Raw genomic sequence first — 17,504 nt, 5'->3', positions numbered from 1 at the left:
CTCTCTTAAAATAGGGTTTCCAGACCCTTCATCATCCCTGGCAAAATCTCTCTGTTCATAATACCTCTTGTTATTTGTCTCTTTAATATGGAATCCAAAACTAAACACAGTATTCTAGATGCAGAGTAGTTTTATCTCTCATCCTGATGAGGTAGGTGTTATTATTTTATGTTATATTTATATTATTGTAAATATTATTTATATCAAACAGATTATATTCTATTTATACATTATATTATATAATTATTTTATATTTATACATTTTATTTATATGTAATATATTATATTTATATATAATTATTATATTATAATATATTATACATAATAAATAATATATTATATTTACAGATGAATGAAACAGATGTGTAGCAAGATTAAATGACTTTGCCACCACACCTATTAAATGTCTCCAGCAGAATTTTTTTTTTTTTGCTGTTTGGAGGGCAAATGGGGTTAAGTAACTTGCCCAAGGTCACACGGCTAGTTTTTGTGTGTATGTGTTAAGTGTCTGAGGCTGGATCTGAACTCAGGTCCTCCTGGATCCAGGGCTGGCGCTCTACTCACTGCGCCACCTAGCCACCCCCTCCAGCAGAATTTGAACTCAAACTTACCTGACTGTAAGACATTCTCTATATACACACTATACAACCTAGAGAATGGTGGGGATATTTCCTCCTTTAGATTTCAATTAATTCAGTCTACAAATAACTTACTTAGCTGGTAGTTCTCACTGTTGAAGCTTATCGAGCTCTTGAACTTGTGTATCTAGGTCTCTTCCTAAGCCAGGTTTTCCCTAAAAAAAATATTTGTGCAGTTTATTTTTGTTATTTGGAATTGAATTTGCAACAAATATTATTGCCTGTTACATACAGAAAAATTTGCTAGGTACTAGGAAAGTTGTAGCATTTAGAGAAGGCAGAATTCCTCTCCTCTGGCACAGAGTCAGATTTATTCCTCTGAAATTTCATCTTGTTATTTTGGGTCTTTTGTTGCTGCCTGATAGATCCTTTCTGATCCTGCTCCTTAGGAGTCCTCCTTTCCCTCTGTAGTAACTTTGTGTTTACTTTGTATGTATACACTTTTATTCATTCCTACACGTAAGAGACTGTCAGGCATTTGTTTCTGTGCTACTGTGTCATGTTTCTATGTTCCTACACAAAGTAGGTGCTTAGTTAATGCTTATGGAATTGATGTATTTTCTAATTTTTTTTCTGCCATTAACCTATTAGCAATCCTTCTTAGCTTTCTTTGTTGTGGCTGTTCTGTTGTTTCAGCTGTGTATGACTCTTTGTGACCACATTTAGGGTTTTCTTGGCAAAGATACTGGAGTGGTTTGCCATTTCCTTCCCCGGTTCATTTTACAGTTGAGCAAACTGAAGCAAGCGGGGTTAAGTGATTTACCCAGTGTCACACAGCTAGTAAGTATATAAGGCTCGATTTGAATTTGGGTCTTCCTGATGTCAGGCCTGACACTGTTCACTGCACCACTTAGCTGCCTGGTATATTATCTTCAAATCTTTTTTTTCCTTTTTGGAGGGCAGTTGGGGTTAAGTGAGTTGCCCAAGGTCACATGGCTAGTTTTTTTGTGTTAAGTGTCCGAGGCTGGATTTGAACTCAGGTCCTCCTGACTCCAGGGCCAGTGCTCTACTCACTGTACCACCTAGCCGCCCCATATTATCTTCAAATCTGATAAGTGTGAATGAAAGAAAAAGCATTTATTAAATATTTACTCTGTGTCACTCACCAAGCTAGGTAGCTAGGTGGCACAGTAGGTAGAGCACTACAACAGGGGTCAGGAAGACCTGAGTTCAGATTCTGCCTGAGATACTTTTTGACTGTGTGACCCTGGACAAGTTGCTTAAGCTCTATCACCCTCGTTTTCCTCAGTTGAGATGGGGATAATAGCACCTACCTCCCTGGATTGCTGTCAGGATAAAATGAGATAAAATTTTAAAAGTGCTTTGTAACCTTAACGTGATATGTAAATGTTAGTTATTATTAGTATCCAAAGCACTAGGGATGCAAATAGAGAGTTGAGTCCTTAAGGAATTTATATCCTAGCAAAGGGAGACAACAGCATATGGGAGTACAAAGTAGGAAAGGGTGTGTTTGGAGAGTCAGAATTGGTGGCTTCATGGATCACATTCACTTCTCAATCGCTAAAATATTTTCCATGTCTTCAGTCTTTGACCAAAAACATTGAATGGGGCAGCCAGAATCGAAGATGGAACCTTGCTTTATTGTCTTTCAAATGGGCATTAGGGCCTTTCATCAACATTTTTTGGTCTGAGAGTTCATTTTACTTTTCTGGTAGGGATTTACATTCAGTTCCTTTCCCTTTGAACATCTAAAGTAGCATTTCCTTATCTCCATTACTTAGGTATCAGTCCCCTTCCCCACTGATGTTAGATAAAATAGCTTTCAAAGGCAGTTAGTTATATAGGAGCAATGGTATAATTCAGACGTGTATTCTTGGGAAGCCAACATTTGAAGTATAAAAACATCAAATGGGAGAGGTAAATGGCATTTCATTAGGTTGGACACTCACTCTTCCTCTCTGGGTGATCCCTGATACAGGGATTTGGAAGAAAGCACCTCTCCAACCCTAATTTTCTGACTGATAGATTGAGATGATCTGGAGAGAAGGGTTTTTTTTTTGTTTGTTTTGTTTTGTTTTGCTTTTTGGAGGGCAGTTGGGGTTAAGTGACTTGCCAAAGGTCACACAGCTAGTAAGTGTGTCAAGTGTCTGAGGCCGGATTTGAACTCAGCTCCTTCTGACTTCAGGGCCAGTGCTCTGTTTACTGTGCCACCTAGCCGTCCTGAGAAGGGGTTTTTTGAATAGGTCCTGAAGGAAGGGGGGGGATAAAAGAAATAAGCTTTTTTTTTTTTGGAGGGAAAAGGTAGGGCAATTAGGGTTAAGTGACTTGCCCAACATCACAAGACTAGTTGAAATATGCATTTCTTAAGTGCCTACTGTGTGCTAGCCACTACTGTGGTATTTGGTTATGATGTATCAACACCATTACTATACTGGTGGTTGGGGCAACTTTAATGAAGGGTCTCCTTGTACTAGGTCAGAATTGTGGTTTAGTGCTACATCTTCAGGCTGTTAAAAGGCTTGAAGTTTAAGAATATACTAGGACTTTGGTCCCTACTGCCTCTGAGTCCACATTTCTATTCTAAAACTCTTTAATTTAATAAGTGGTTGTATTTTGTGACAGTGACTTATATGACCTTCTGGAATGGAATGTGTTGATCTCTGCTTTTCCATAGTATATGACCTTGGCAAATCACATGACTTCCCTGTGGTTAAATTGGAGAAGCCCTGGAAATGTCAAAATAATTGGCAAATGTCAGTCTCCCAAAATCAAGGTGGAGAATCCGACCTCATTGCTTTCATTAAACTACTGGGGGTAATCAAAGCCGATGATTAGGCATTTTGAATATTCAACTTCAAATCAGAGCAGCTATTAAATCATAAATAAGCATCAATCACTTTTAAAAAGCCAAGGGCTCTGCTATTAGCTTAATGAAATACCTTGAAAATTCAAAGACCTGGAAAAAGTATGTGTTAAGACTGTTGTGAAAGATGTTCAGCTGTATTTGAGACCAACCGATGATTCTTCAGATCATGTTGTTTCCTGGATTCAGGTGCCAAGGAATGAGCTCCTGGTGTGTGGGTAATCCAAGTGCCCATCAAAGGTGAAAGAAAACTGGCTGAATGATTATTTACCTCTTACCAGTATATGTATGTGTATATGTGTGCTTGTGTGTATACATATATATATATATACACACCCACACATTTGTATTGCTATGTATACATGCCCATTCATACATGCACTACATATATATACACACATACATACATATTGAATACATTCTATAGTTTGTGTGCTCCAATCTAGACCAATATAGACAGTGAAACAAGTCCTAATTGAAATTGGCAGCTTATCAGTGTTGGGGTTCAGTCTCTTGGGCTTGGGTGGGTATATATACATAACTCTTTATATATTTCAGAAGGCAATGATGTGTGACCACTGGCTCCTTTCCCACCTCGCATATAGACTTAACTTTGTTCTCATATCTGTAAGATGATGAGTAAATAACTAGAAAAAGAAACGAGTGGCTGCAAGTAGACTAGAGAGGCCTTTGTATATGGTAGAATACTTAGATCTGCATGGTACAGTGGAGGGAATGAGTGGCTTTCAAATTTAAAACTGGGAAGGACTTTCAAAATATAGGCCAACTCTTGTTTAATAGGTGAGGAAATTGAGGACCAGAAAGGTTACATGTTTTTTCCTAAGCTCCAATAGATACTAAATAGCAGGATGGGAGATATGGGTAGCAATCCCAGCTCTAATAATAGCTGTGAAACTTTGGGCAAATCGCATAACCTCTGAGCCTCTCTGTCCTCATCTGTAGAATGGAGATAATGTGCCATCTACCTCACAGGACAGAGGAAAGTAATCTATAAATTTCAAAGCACTAAATAAATCTAAATTCTTGGTATAGGAGAGAAGAAATCTAATAGTCAAATCTGAGGTCCCAGATTCTGATTTCACATTTATGTGGCTTTGGACCAATCACTTAACCTCCTGAATTTTTTCAAAAGTTTTTTGCTTTTTTTTTTTTTGGAGGGGGAAAGAGAGGGCAATTGAGGTTAAGTGACTTGCCCAAGGTCACATGGCTAGTAAGTGTTAAGTGTCGGAGGCCGGATTTGAACTCAGGTCCTCCTGATTCCAGGGCTGGTGCTCTATTCACTGTGTCATCTAGCCTCCCCAGCAATGATGATAATGATGATGATACTAATAAAATCGTTGACATTACATAGCCCTTTACCCACTATTTGTTGCTTGAGTCATTCAGCATCCTTAGAGATATTATTATACCCATTTCACAGATGAGGAAACTAAAGCTCAGAGAGGTTTCATGACTTGCCTATGGTCACATTGCTAGTGTTAGAGATAGAATTCAAACCTCAATGTTCCCAGCTCTGAATCTAACACTGCAGCCTTTGGGTATGTTTACCCACTCAAATCATGAGAATTGTGAACTGGCTGTGGTGTTTATTGAGAGGGGCTTGATCGATACTTGGTCCAGTTGTTTTTTAATGATGTGTGGAGTTACAGTTAATCTGCTTCTTTTCAAAGTTTTACCTTGATAACCCTGTACAGTTGAGGATTTTTTCTAGTGACTCTCCCTGAGAGCAGTTCTTCTTTTTTTTTTTTTTTGTAAATTAGAAATAACTATTTTAAAGTGCTTGCTTAGGAAAGTGGTAAATTCACTAGAAACCAAAGTAGATGATGTAGCTTTCTAAAGAACAACAACAGAAGCAAACTCTAATTAGCCCCAAAAGAGCCAGTGATATTTTCCTAATATTTAATTTTGGTTTTGTGTTTTATAGGTTTTTTCCTGAGTGCCTGGGCTGCTCTCCTTTTTTTTTTCCCCTGAAAAAGAAAAAGTTCTCGTGAAGAAGTTCTTACGCACACAAACAAGACCATGGACATCGTTGGGTTTCTGAAGTCTCAGTTCCTGTGCCACTTACTAATTTGTTACATATTCATTGTGTCCGGGCTGATAATAAACACCATCCAGCTCTTCACACTTGTTCTCTGGCCAGTCAACAAACAACTCTTCAGGAAGATCAACTGCAGACTGGCCTATTGCATTTCCAGCCGTAAGATACCTAATTTAATGTTTATTTTCATACATATTGGCTGCTTGCTTCATTTTAAGCAGGGTTGGGGAACCTGTGGCCTTGAGTAGCCCTCTAGGTCCTCAAGTGTGGCACTCGAAGACCTAGAGGATTCTGTGAAAGGGTCCCACTTGAGGACTTAGAGGGCCACTTTTGACCTTGAGGCTACAGGTTCCCCACCTCCGTCTTAAGGGAAGCATTAAGTATATACATAGTTATATTGCTCTGTGATCCCCTAGTCCCTTGAGCTTAGAAGTCTAAGAGATCTGGTTTTGCTTCTTTGTCTTTGTATTGTGAGTCTTGGTCTTGAGACCGGGCAAATGGTGAGACTATTTCCACCTCTACCTATTTCATTTTGATATTATCAGGGTGGTGATTTTGAATTACCATTTGATAGACTGAACACTATGCAAGGTTAGGTATAATGTGTGTATCTGCACACACACGTAAACACACACAGACATGCAAATGACATACACACATGTGCACTGTGTACATGTGTGCATATGCACATACACACAGTACAGTGGCATGCTTGTGTGTACATGTGTGTGTAGTCTGTATATTGAACCACGCCTGTATATGTTTTTAATTTACACAGCACACATGTATATGCTATGCATATGTTACATGTGTATATGCACACATTCATGTGCAGTTATTGGTATATTTATGTGTCTTTGCACATACATGCACAATAGAAAGTAAGTTAAGTGAGGTTGGGCAGTTATATTTTTGTCTGTACCCTCCATGCTTACTTCGCACAGTGCTTGGCATGTCACAGGAATCAAATCAGATAATTTATTAGTAAGAGCATTTAAGGGAGAATGAGAATAATTTTTATTTTGTAAGGATGAACTAAGATGATATTTGCAAAGTGTTTTGCAAACATTAACGCGCCTTATAAATGCTGTCATTATGAGGATTGTTATTACTGTTATTATAGTTTTTGGAGGATGGTGATTTTTGGTCCTTTATAGTTTAAAATCTTACCTGTGCTGCTTATTTCTTTTCTTTCTTTTTCTTTTCTGTTAGAAATTTTGTTTGAGCTCTGAGGCTGAAACCTAGGAAATCAGCTTTGAGGTCTCTAGATCTCTGATTTGTTTAGTAAATCCAAACCAGTGTTTGATGGAAACAAGTAGCTTATAGTTTCCAGATGAAATTAATAAAGGTAATCTATAAAACAACTGGAAAACAATATGGTCCACATCTGTAAACATCCTTAAAAAATATAAACATGTATGCACATACATGCACACATACAATGTACATATGTATATGTGTATGCCTATGGATATGTATATGTGTTCATGTGTGTATATATTCCAAATTCTTGAATAAACCAAAGAAAACATGAATTCCACATTAGCCAAAGTGAATTATTAGGATTTCAAACTTGGATAATCTTAGCATACTTAGCATGTGTGAACTTGGGAGACAAATCCACAGAGAGCATGTCAGCTCAGGAATGACAGAGGTAAGAAGGATGGGCCAGAAGTGGTTCAGAGATCCTTAAAAGGAAAAAAGATATCCCCCTTTCATCTTACCCACTTTAATTCTCAGGAGAATCTAGAGAAATGAGAGGGTAAAACATGAGCCTGATTTTCTCTTGACATTTTGTTAAAAATGAGTTTGATCTAATGGCCCCAGCGAATCCCCTCACCCCACCCCACCCCACTTTCCCAATGAAATCTTCTCTTTTTAGGCTTCTTAGCGGCGTCAGGTCCTCTGAGCGTCTTGGAATTTTTTTATTATGATTCCCAAGGTACCCCAACAATATTTTCCAGACACTACTGCCTCTTAGTAATGATTTGTCTATTCTTTCTTACCACATGAAACATACTTAAAGAACATGGTAGCGGAAAAGACATCAGTTACAGAGTTAGAAAAAATAACTTGAGGTGAGTGGAGAGTAATGTGAAGGAAGATTGCAGAAATCCTACCTGGACCAGGGAGGAGCTCTAGGCTATAGTCTGGAGACTCAGCTAGGAAATGGCGCCAAAAAACTCACCCCTGAAATCTGGTGTAGATAATCAGTTTATGTTTAGTTTAACTTTGTTCCCCTCCCTAGCGTAGAGGAATAAATGTTCACCTAGGGTTTAATTATGCCTTCTGGAATATGAGTCATTGTGTATCTTGGAAAATCAGCTGCATTAATGATTAGAAGCTGACTTTTCAAGAAAAGAGGTAAAATATGCTATTATGGGTTCTGGGTTCACCTTTGCAAGGTGACTTTGGATAAGTCACCCAACTCCTCTGGCGTTGGTATTCTCTTTGGCCTTGACATCAGATCAGAGTTCATGGTAGCTTGGCTTCTTACTAGTCCTTTGGCTGTAGATAAATTCTTGAGCCTCTGTTTGCTAATCTATAAAATGAAGATAATCGTAACATGGTCCAAGTTTTTGTCTAATTTTGAAGTGTATCTCTTATAAAGCCACTGTTCTTGAAGACTGTCAAAATCTACTAATTTTCCTTACTAGGCTAAGGTCCTTTCTCATTTTCTAGTCAGGGAATTGAGGACTTGACAATATTTCTAATGGAGCAGATGTGGAGTCCAGGGCCATTGCATGGGGCTTCAGAACCTTTCACAATGGAATTCCATGAAATATCATCACTTTTCCTCTTGAGTAGAGCCACAGATTTAGGAAACCAGGATTTTAAGAGAAGAATAAGACAAGAGAATTGTAGTACATTTTGGCCAACAAATTGAACCCAAAATGCTGAAAATGAAGTTGCTGTTGCCGGAGTTTTTGTTTAAGCACAGAAAAGATTATTCACTTTCCAATAATGAAGAAAATAATGAGTGATGAAAATATTGGAACTTTAAGAAGTTGTAAACCTTAATGCTGTTGGTGGTATCTTCTCTGCTACTCCAGAGTATTTTCTAGCACTGAAGTAAGCCTGTTATCTTAAGGGTTCAGCCAGTCACTCATCCTAGGCCTGCCCATCCTCCAAGACTCACATCCTCCCATAAACCTGCCACAAGACATCTTCCATACCAGCATGCTGGGATCATTCCTGGGCATCACAAGATGGTGTGGTCTTGTAGTCATGCCATTCTCAGTGATGAGAATTTTTCTAGTCATAAATTTCATCCTTTACTCTTGTCCTGCATGGTATCCTCTTTGAATAATAACTCTTTTTTTTATCTTAAGGTTTAAAACAACAAAAACATTGAAGCCTAATATTCAGACCAATTTCCCAAACACTCTTCTGAATCCTAATAGCTAACCTATTAAAGCACTGTACATATTATCTTATTTGATCCTCATAACAAACCTCTGAAGTAAGTCCTATTATTGTACCTGTTTTGTAGATGTGGAAACTAAGGCTGGGTGTTTTAGTGACTTGCCCAAATTTGGATTCAAACTTAGTTCTTCCTGATCACAAATCTGAGCCCTCTCCACCATGTGATCTGGGAAGATGAGTGAGGGTTGATAGCCAAACCCTCCCTTCCCCCAGGTCTAACACTTGTTGCTTTATTTTAAAAAAATTTTCCTGGTTAAAATAAAATACATTTGATTCTACTGCCAGAAATCTCCCATTTTAGTATAATCTGTTAAAGGAAAAGAAGATTCAGTATGTATTATTCCACTTTCAGTGACTTATATATCCTATCAATGCATTCATGAGAAAAGTAAGGTCTGCATAGTATGGGCATCTTAACAATAGCCTTCTGCCAGCCACAGATTGCATACTGCCTCTCCCTCCACCCATACACTTTTTCATTTCTTACTCTTGTTCCGGTGAAAATATTCAGATCAATGCTACCATTGCTACTGGTAAAAGTGTGACAATCAATCGCTTCCCTTAAGGCTCCACTCAATCTCTCTGATTGCCTACTGCAATTTCCATCCCCGACAATCTCTTTCTTATGTGGGTTATATCCCCTATTAGAATATAAGTTCCTTAGGGAGACAGTTGATTGGGGGAAAATTTTACAAAGAATTCTGATAAAGGTCTGATGTCTAAGATATAGGTAACTGATACAAATAGATAAGAATAAAAAACATTCTTCGATAGAGTCAAATGATATAAGCAGGCAGTTTTCAAAGGAAGAAATGCAAGCTACCAGCACCTATATGAAAAAATGCTCTAGCTCTATAACAAGAATATGAATGTAAATTAAGCCAATGATGATGTTCTATCCATTAGATTGACAAAGATGATAAAAAAGGAAAAGGAAATTTCTTGGAGGGCAGTTTGTCTTTTATTCTTGAAGAGGACCAGTGACATCAGGAGGTTGATATTTTGACTGGCAATCATCTTCTGCATTTCTCTCACCCAAATGTTACACAGTCAATGTAAATTAATTCAGTATTAACTCAGTAAACATACCAGTTGCTAGCTCTATAACTAATTAAAAGTGTAGGACGTGTCATTTTATTCTCTTTTCCTTGACCTCCTTTTGGACTTTTGACTCTTTTAGTGATTATCAAGTCAAGATGGCAAATAGAAATGCCTGCCCGCCCTCTAGACACTCCCATTAGCCTCCCTGGAGTTTGAGTTAATCTGTCAAGACAGATAAAAATACAAGGCACTATCTCTACAAACCTTAGTATTGTTACAGGGCCTCAGAGTGTGTCTGCTTTTCTTTAAATTTTTTTAAAGGTCTGGAAAAATGGAAACCCTCTAATTATCAACTGAACAGCCAGCTAAAAAAGGGAGCATTTCAAGGCCAGGCAGTTATTTGTCCTTGACTCTGTCAAACCTGACCTGATGATACCACCAGAGAGCCAGAATAATCCAGGCTGTGGCTCTCAGTTAATCTTTGGCCTCTTTGGAAACTCCCAAGGGTTATAGGATCTGTCTTTCAGGGGCAAACTTCAGAGTTAGCAGACGCAAGTAACTGACTCATTCATTTTAGGCAGCCACATGACTCCTTTCTCTCATCGAGAACCTTTTATACATAAAAAGTTCAATGATAATGGATTATAGGCTTTAATGAGCTTTTAGGGTACTTTTTCATTCTGAGGCCTTGGGTGACAATTGTTATAGGCCTGTGCTGAATTAGTTAGCAAGGAGATTCATTCTGGGAACAAACTGTTCATCCTTCTGAGATAACTGACCTGGTCCAGGAATTGTTTTCTGTGGTTAGTTAAGCCCTGGGGATACCAATTTATATGTCACCGAGGGCAGTGAACTGGGTAAGTAATACCTGCGGGAGCTATTAGGTGATACTAACAGGTCTAAAGCATAGAAGAGCAAAGGAAAAATGAGAGAATAAAAAGAAAGCAGCCAGAACGGAAGAGGGAACATGAAGAGATGGCAGAGCTAAATGAAAGTGGAATGTGGCAGAGATTAATGCCCCTGATTGGCAGCTGTGGCATAGGTTGTGTCTCTCTGATATAATAGATTGTGGGACTAATTAACAAGAAAGAAACCTGGCAAATATTTAAGAGATGCCTATTCTGAGTAAAGTGCTTTGCTAGGTACTGTGGGTAGAACAAAGAAATAGGTCGTTTCCCTAGTTGTGTTTATAATTTAGGAGGGGGGCATAGATTTAGAACTCGGAGGGATGTTAGAGGCCACCTAGCCCATTCTCTTCATTTTATGGAAAATGAAGAAAGTAAATGAATTAATGAGTGATTCATGTATTAAGCACTTAGTATGTATAAAGAAGGACAACTAGATGGTTCAGTGGACAGAGTTCTGGGCCTAGAGTCTGGGAGACTCCTTTCTGAGTTCAAATCTAGCTTTAAATACTTATTAGCTGTGAGACCCTGGGCAAGTCACTTACCCTTGTTTGTCTCCTCATCTGTCAAGTGAGCTGGAGAAGGAAATGACAAACCAGTCCACTGTCTTTACCAAGAAAACCCCAAATGGGGTCACAAAGAGTCTGACAAGACTGAAAAATAACTAAGCAAAACAACCAAATGTATGAAGCAGTGTGCTAAACTCTGGGAATACTAAAAGAAATTAAAAATAGTTTCTTATCTCAAGAAGCTCACATTCTAATGGGGAAGACCATGTGTATGGAAAGTTTCATTAGCAAGTAAGATGGTAAATCCTAAAACCAAGTAAGGTCCCATGGCCCTTAGGGTGCAGCTCTCAAGTCAATGACAGTGCCTAATATTTAATGTCATTTTGAATGATAAAATCAGATTTGTTTCTCATTTTGAACAGTTTGAGAATGCCAAGGACTTTGATAACAACTTTTTTTTTTTTGTTCCTTATAAGATGTGGCTGCCACACTTGGCAGGCTGCTTCCAAAGGGTTTTCTTCCCAGGACAATGTCTTATGATGTCATGCAGGAAGTGCTGCTATTCCCGGTGTTCTTGGGTTCATGGTTCTAGGCTGTCTCCATCAGACTCTGAGGGTAGTGGTGATCAGAGCAATGGTGGTGATGGTTTTACCCACCTGGAAGATGGGACTTCCTTTCTCTCCTTCAGGGTACCCTGCCATTCCAAGGCTTGTCTGCCTTGCTCCTTTTCCTTACATGCTGCCTCCTCATGACCATTAAAAGGGTCAGTGTTCTGAGAGGTGCTGCCACTCCCAGGGCTTTTGAATCTGTCCAGCTGCTTCTTGGTCACAGCTGGTGATGAGGAAGTCAGGTCACTTCTCCACAATAATTTCTCCCTTCAATAATGCCTGCTAGGGCTGGACTGGAAGCAATTCTAGTGGTTTGAGTGGCACTGCTATTCCCAGCACTCTTGGGTTGAAGGTCTTAATACGTCTCCATAAGGGTCTGAGGGGAAATAGTGGTAAAGATGGTGGAGATGGTTTGACTTGCCTGGCGCATGCTCCTTCTTCTCCTCCCCCTGGGATACCCTGCTGCTTCATCTAGCTTGTCTCCCCTATGAATGGCAGGTGGTTGGTAGTTGGTGAAGATGACTGGCTCCCTTTTCACAGGAGTGCTACATGGAATTATGGCAGTGAGGATACGAAAAGCCTGGAAAATATCTGACTTGCCCACAGGAGGTCAGACACTTTCTGGTTAATCCACCACAGGTGGGAAAGAAGCAGGTATCTCGACCGTATTGCTGGGATTCAAACTCGTTTTCCCACCCCAAATTTTGCATTCTTTCCAAGATATTATGTTGCCTCCTAAATTTCTAACATAAGTGTTTTTAGCTTGCAATATGTAGCAACTCTTTGTGAAAGGTTGTCATTCATATTCTTGGATTGGATTCTGGTGCCAGTAGGATATAAATTTCTTGAGATTAGGCATTGATTCATTTTTGGTTCCGGGTGCTTACTTCATAGCAGAGTAATAGATGGTCAGCATACAATGTGCTTTCTTGAATTGTCTTTATCATTTGGAATTTTTTTTCAAATGCGAAAGGCAGATTATTTTAAGATTAATCATGTGTACATTGCAGGGGATCAGCCCCTTTCTTAGAAGGGAAAATGTGCTTTAGGAAATTGTTGATTTGCTCCTTTAAAAAATCTGGCTATATAAAATCCTGTAAGAGTTCAATATTCCTTTCTTGCCTCTAAACTCCTTATCTATAAATGGTTGATGAATCAGCTGTGTAATACACAATGCCAGGCTTCAAAATTCATTAAGCTCTTCTGAGAGGGACATAAGGGAGGAAAGAGAATATTATTCCAACCAAAGATCATGTACATTAACCCTAATACATTAGAGTATTCTCTATCAAAAGTGGTAAGTATTCTTGAATTGCTGCAGTTTATATTATCCTTAAAAAGCTGAAAGTACCAGGCATCATTTCCAAAGACCAAGAAATTTTATAAAATAAGACTTAACATTTAAGATCAGAAATAAAGAAGAATGGTCTCTTGGCAACTGTGTCAGAGCTGTGAAAATCTAAAGTTACCACATATTTTCCCTCAAGTGAAAGGATGAACTTGTAAGTGACGTGCAACCTTGAGAATCATTGTCTAAAAGTTTATTATGGGGGTGGCTAGGTGGCACAGTGAATAGAGCACCGGCCTTGGAATCAGGAGGACCCGAATTCAAATCCGGCCTCAGACAATTAACACTTACTAGCCTTGTGACTTTGGGCAAGTCTCTTAACCCCAATTGCCCTGCCTTCCCCCCTGCAAAACCAAAAGAAAAAAAGTTTATTATGGGTAAAAAGGAGTCTCCCCTCTCAGCAATTTCAATAGCTAGGAGCCCCCCTCCTGAAACCCGAACAAAATACTGCGTCTATGGAAATGGCACAGGTTCAGAACAGGTTCAGTCAGAAATAAGAGGAATTACATTGCAGAATTTGTTCAGACAAGGTAGGTGGGTGAGGTTGCAGGGTTAGAAAGTTTTGTACCAATTCTCCCAAAGTACTAGAGAGACACCCCCCACACACTTTTTTTTTCTCCCCACCTTTTATTTTGAAATTTGAAAGAATCTGAGATTGATGGGTTTGGGTCGGGGAAGCTGTGGTGAGGAGAGGTGGTGGGATCGGGGTGTTGGGAGGAAAGGAAAGAATGCACAGGCAGTTGGGAAGGTAGGGCTCCTAGCTAGACCCTGGAGTGAATAGCTTTTCTCCTTGGAGTACTAGCCTTAGGAACTCCTCTCATCTCTCCTCTGCCCAAGTAGGCAGCCCTCAAACCTTTTATCTATAACCTTGTTTTTGTTGTTTAATATTTGAAGAGAGCATTCAGAATCCTTTCAGCTACAGATTTCGAAGCTCTTTCAGTTCTTTTGTCTCTTCCATTCCTGTGCCTCTCTCCTCTGGCTGTAAAGGGGAAACTGGCTATAGGGGATCCACCACAGCAACCCTCCATTATGGAGCATTTATTTTCTTTTTCTCCTCTGGGTCCCCCAAACCTCCATCTCCCTCTTAATCCCCAGAGGGGAAAACATAAAAGAAAAACAAAACACAAACCAAAAAAAAGCATACTTAAGCAAAATAAGTTCTTATATTAATCATGTCCAGAACTGTGTGACTCATTCTGAATACTGAGTCCATCATTCTCATTAAGAAGGAGGTAGCATTTTTTCATTTTTAGTCCTCTGCATTTGTGGTTAGCTAAGTGGTACAGTAGATAGAGCACTGGGCCTGGAATCAGGAAGACCTGAGTTCAAATTTGGCCTCAGACTTATACTAGCTGTGTGACCCTGGGCAAGTTACTTAACCTTGTTTGCCTTAGTTTCCTCATTTGTCAAATGAACTGGAGAAGGAAATAGCAAACTTCTCTAGTACTATCCTTGCCTAGAAAACCATGGGATCCTAAAGAGTTGGATACAACTGAAACAAGTGACTGATCAACAACAAAAATTTGCATTTAATCATTGCACGGATGAAAGTTCTGTCTTTCAGAATTGTTAGTTTTTGCTGTATTGATGTTATAGTATAAATAGTTCTCCTGGTCCTACTCACTTTACTCTGTATGAGTTCATGGAAGTCTTCTTGAGTTTCTCTAAAACACCTCTTAGTTACATTCACATAGTCAAGTTTGTTCCAGGTTGTTCAGGTCATTCTTAGGTGAGGAGTAGAAGCAGAGAGAGAGAGAGAGAGAGATACAGAGAGAGAGAGAGATACAGAGAGAGAGAGAGAGAGAGAGAGAGAGAGAGAGAGAGAGAGAGAAACTTGTACTACAATATAAATTTTAAGTAAAATGATCCTTGAGAAAAAATTTGGGAACTGTTGAGACACAGAAAATCTTTACTAGATCATATGAAGAAGGAAATGAGAGTTCATTGTTTCTTTGCTGTTTTCCATGAATCTAAGTAGTAATTTTTGTTGTAATTTAAGTAGAATATCAACAGTTCTATGTTCTGGTTCCTCTTCATCTTCATGAAGTCCCTTCATCTCAGTTTTCTTATCCTTTGGAATGAAATAGGCAGATTACTACTGTAGTGGCTTTCAGTTCAGAAGTTCAATAATAATAATAACTAGAATTTATATAGCCCTATAAGGTTTGCAAAGCACTTTGAAAATACTTAATATTATCTTCACAATAACTCTAGGAAGTATGTGCTATTATCCCCATTTTGCAGATGAGAAAACTGAATTAATAATAGTCAATAAATAACTTAACCCAGGGTTACACCACTAGTAAATGTTTGGCTCAGGACTTCTTGATGTCATGGATGATGCTTTATACATTGCACCCCTTTAGCTGCATTGATTGTATGGATCTGTGGTTTTAAACTTTTTTATGCTTCCCTACCCCCATCTATATAGAGAGGGTCTTTGAACCTACAAGCATCACTTGATAAGGGTATATTAATGATTGTGCCTTTACATACAGAAAGAGTTGAAGAATTGAGATTATCAATTTAATTCAGTTCATTAAATATTTGAGTACCTAGTATGTGATAGAAACTGTGTATCATGAGCTGTGGATACAGAAGATATAAAAAGTCCTCATCTCAGTTTTTATAATCTAGTTTAAAAAAAAAAACCTACTACAAAAAACAGCCTTCCTTAATCTACCCTACTTCTAATTTTCCCTCCCCCCTTCTCCTGTCAACCTCCTATTTATCTGTTGAGTGAATTATATTTGTGTATGTGTTGTGTGTGTATTTATTCTTCTTTCTTTTGGCCAATTCAGATGAGGGTAAGGTTCAAGCATCAGCTATTTTCCTCACCTTCTCCTCCTTGTTTGTACAGATATTACGTTTGATTATGTGAGATGATTTTCTGTAGCCTTCCTTTATTCATCCCTACCAGTATATTCCTCTTCTACTCTCTCATTCTTAAGATCGTCAAGCCATAACAGAATCATTCCCAGGCTTTCTTTCTTTGGACTCCCTCTATGAACCCTGAAGATGACAGGATTTAGAGGGGAAGCATGTCGTCTCTCTGTATTTGGATGTAAGCAGTTTATTCTTGTTTTGTCCTTTCTCATTGTTCATCTGCATACAACCTTTTTTGTTTCTCTTTACTTCTGTGTTGAAAATTCAAAATTTCTCCATAGCTGTAGTCTTTTCATGAGGATTTTCTAGAAGTCCTCTATATCAGTAAAGATCTCTTTTGTTGGATAAGTTATTCTTGACTTTAAACCCATAACATTTGCCTCCTGTAATAGCCTGTTCCAAGTTCTTTGCTCCTTTATTGTGGTGGCTGTGAAATCATGCATTATCCAGACTGTGACTTATTTGAATTATTTCTTTCTGGCTGCTTACAGTATTTTTTTCTTTGGCCTAGATGCTCTAAGTTTTGGCTGTGATGTTCCTGAGAGTTTTCCTTTTGGGTTTTTTATTCAAGAGGCGACTGGTGGATCCTTTCTATTTCCATTTTGCCTTCTAGTTCTGAGAGATCTAGACAGGGTTCTTGTAAGATTTCTTGAAATACCATGTCTAGACCCTTTTTTTTTTTGGTCATGGTATTCAGATAATCTAATGATTCTTGCATTTTTTTCTCCTCTATTTTCCAAGTAAGTTGTTTTTGCTATGAAATCCTTTATATTTCCACCTTTTTATTTTGTTTTAATATTTTTTGTTGTCTTTTTATTGGTTTCTCTTTAATCCATTCAAATTTTCTAGGAGTTTATTGCTTGGGCAATGTTTTGTACCTCTTGTACCAAGCTGTTTGTTCTCTTCCCATTTTTTTTCCATATCTCATTTCTTTTCCAATTTTTTTTCTCCAGTATACTCATTCCACTTGTTAGAACTTTTTTTTTTTAATTTTAAACTCTTACTTCATTTCTTTTAAGAATTCTTCTAGTTGAGTTTGAGCCTTACCTGTGTTTTACTCTGAGACTTTGTACATGTTTTGGAGTCATTCTCCTAGTGTGTGTGTGTGTGTGTGTGTGTATGTGTGTGTTAAGTGTCCCTGTCCTTGTAATAGCCCTTTATGGTGGGGTTCTTTTTTTCCCCCCTGGTTTTCCTGCTTACTTCCTGGTTATGGAGTTAGAGCTAGGCTGTGCCATACTTTTGTAGGGAATGTCTGGGCTA

The 17,504-nt window shown here is 38.5% G+C and overlaps 1 protein-coding gene across 2 annotated transcripts in view; it reads left to right on the top strand.

Annotated features, from left to right (window-relative positions):
• AGPAT4 (1-acylglycerol-3-phosphate O-acyltransferase 4) overlaps positions 1 to 17,504 on the top strand; it is a 183,168-nt gene that overhangs the window by 41,522 nt on the left and 124,142 nt on the right. For both annotated transcript variants that reach the window (XM_069070390.1, XM_069070391.1), the window contains one exon: positions 5,408 to 5,680. In XM_069070390.1, coding sequence (XP_068926491.1) covers positions 5,503 to 5,680 — 178 coding nt within the window. In that variant the 5' untranslated portion in view covers positions 5,408 to 5,502. The remainder of the gene's footprint in view (positions 1 to 5,407; positions 5,681 to 17,504) is intronic.

The sequence above is a fragment of the Petaurus breviceps genome, unplaced genomic scaffold (assembly GCF_028583685.1).
Source record: "Petaurus breviceps papuanus isolate PSGF00001 unplaced genomic scaffold, PetGlider_PUasm1.0 90808, whole genome shotgun sequence".
NCBI classification, from domain to species: domain Eukaryota; kingdom Metazoa; phylum Chordata; class Mammalia; order Diprotodontia; family Petauridae; genus Petaurus; species Petaurus breviceps.
Note: the sequence above shows the minus strand (reverse complement) of the source record. Positions and strands in the feature narration are given on the sequence as shown.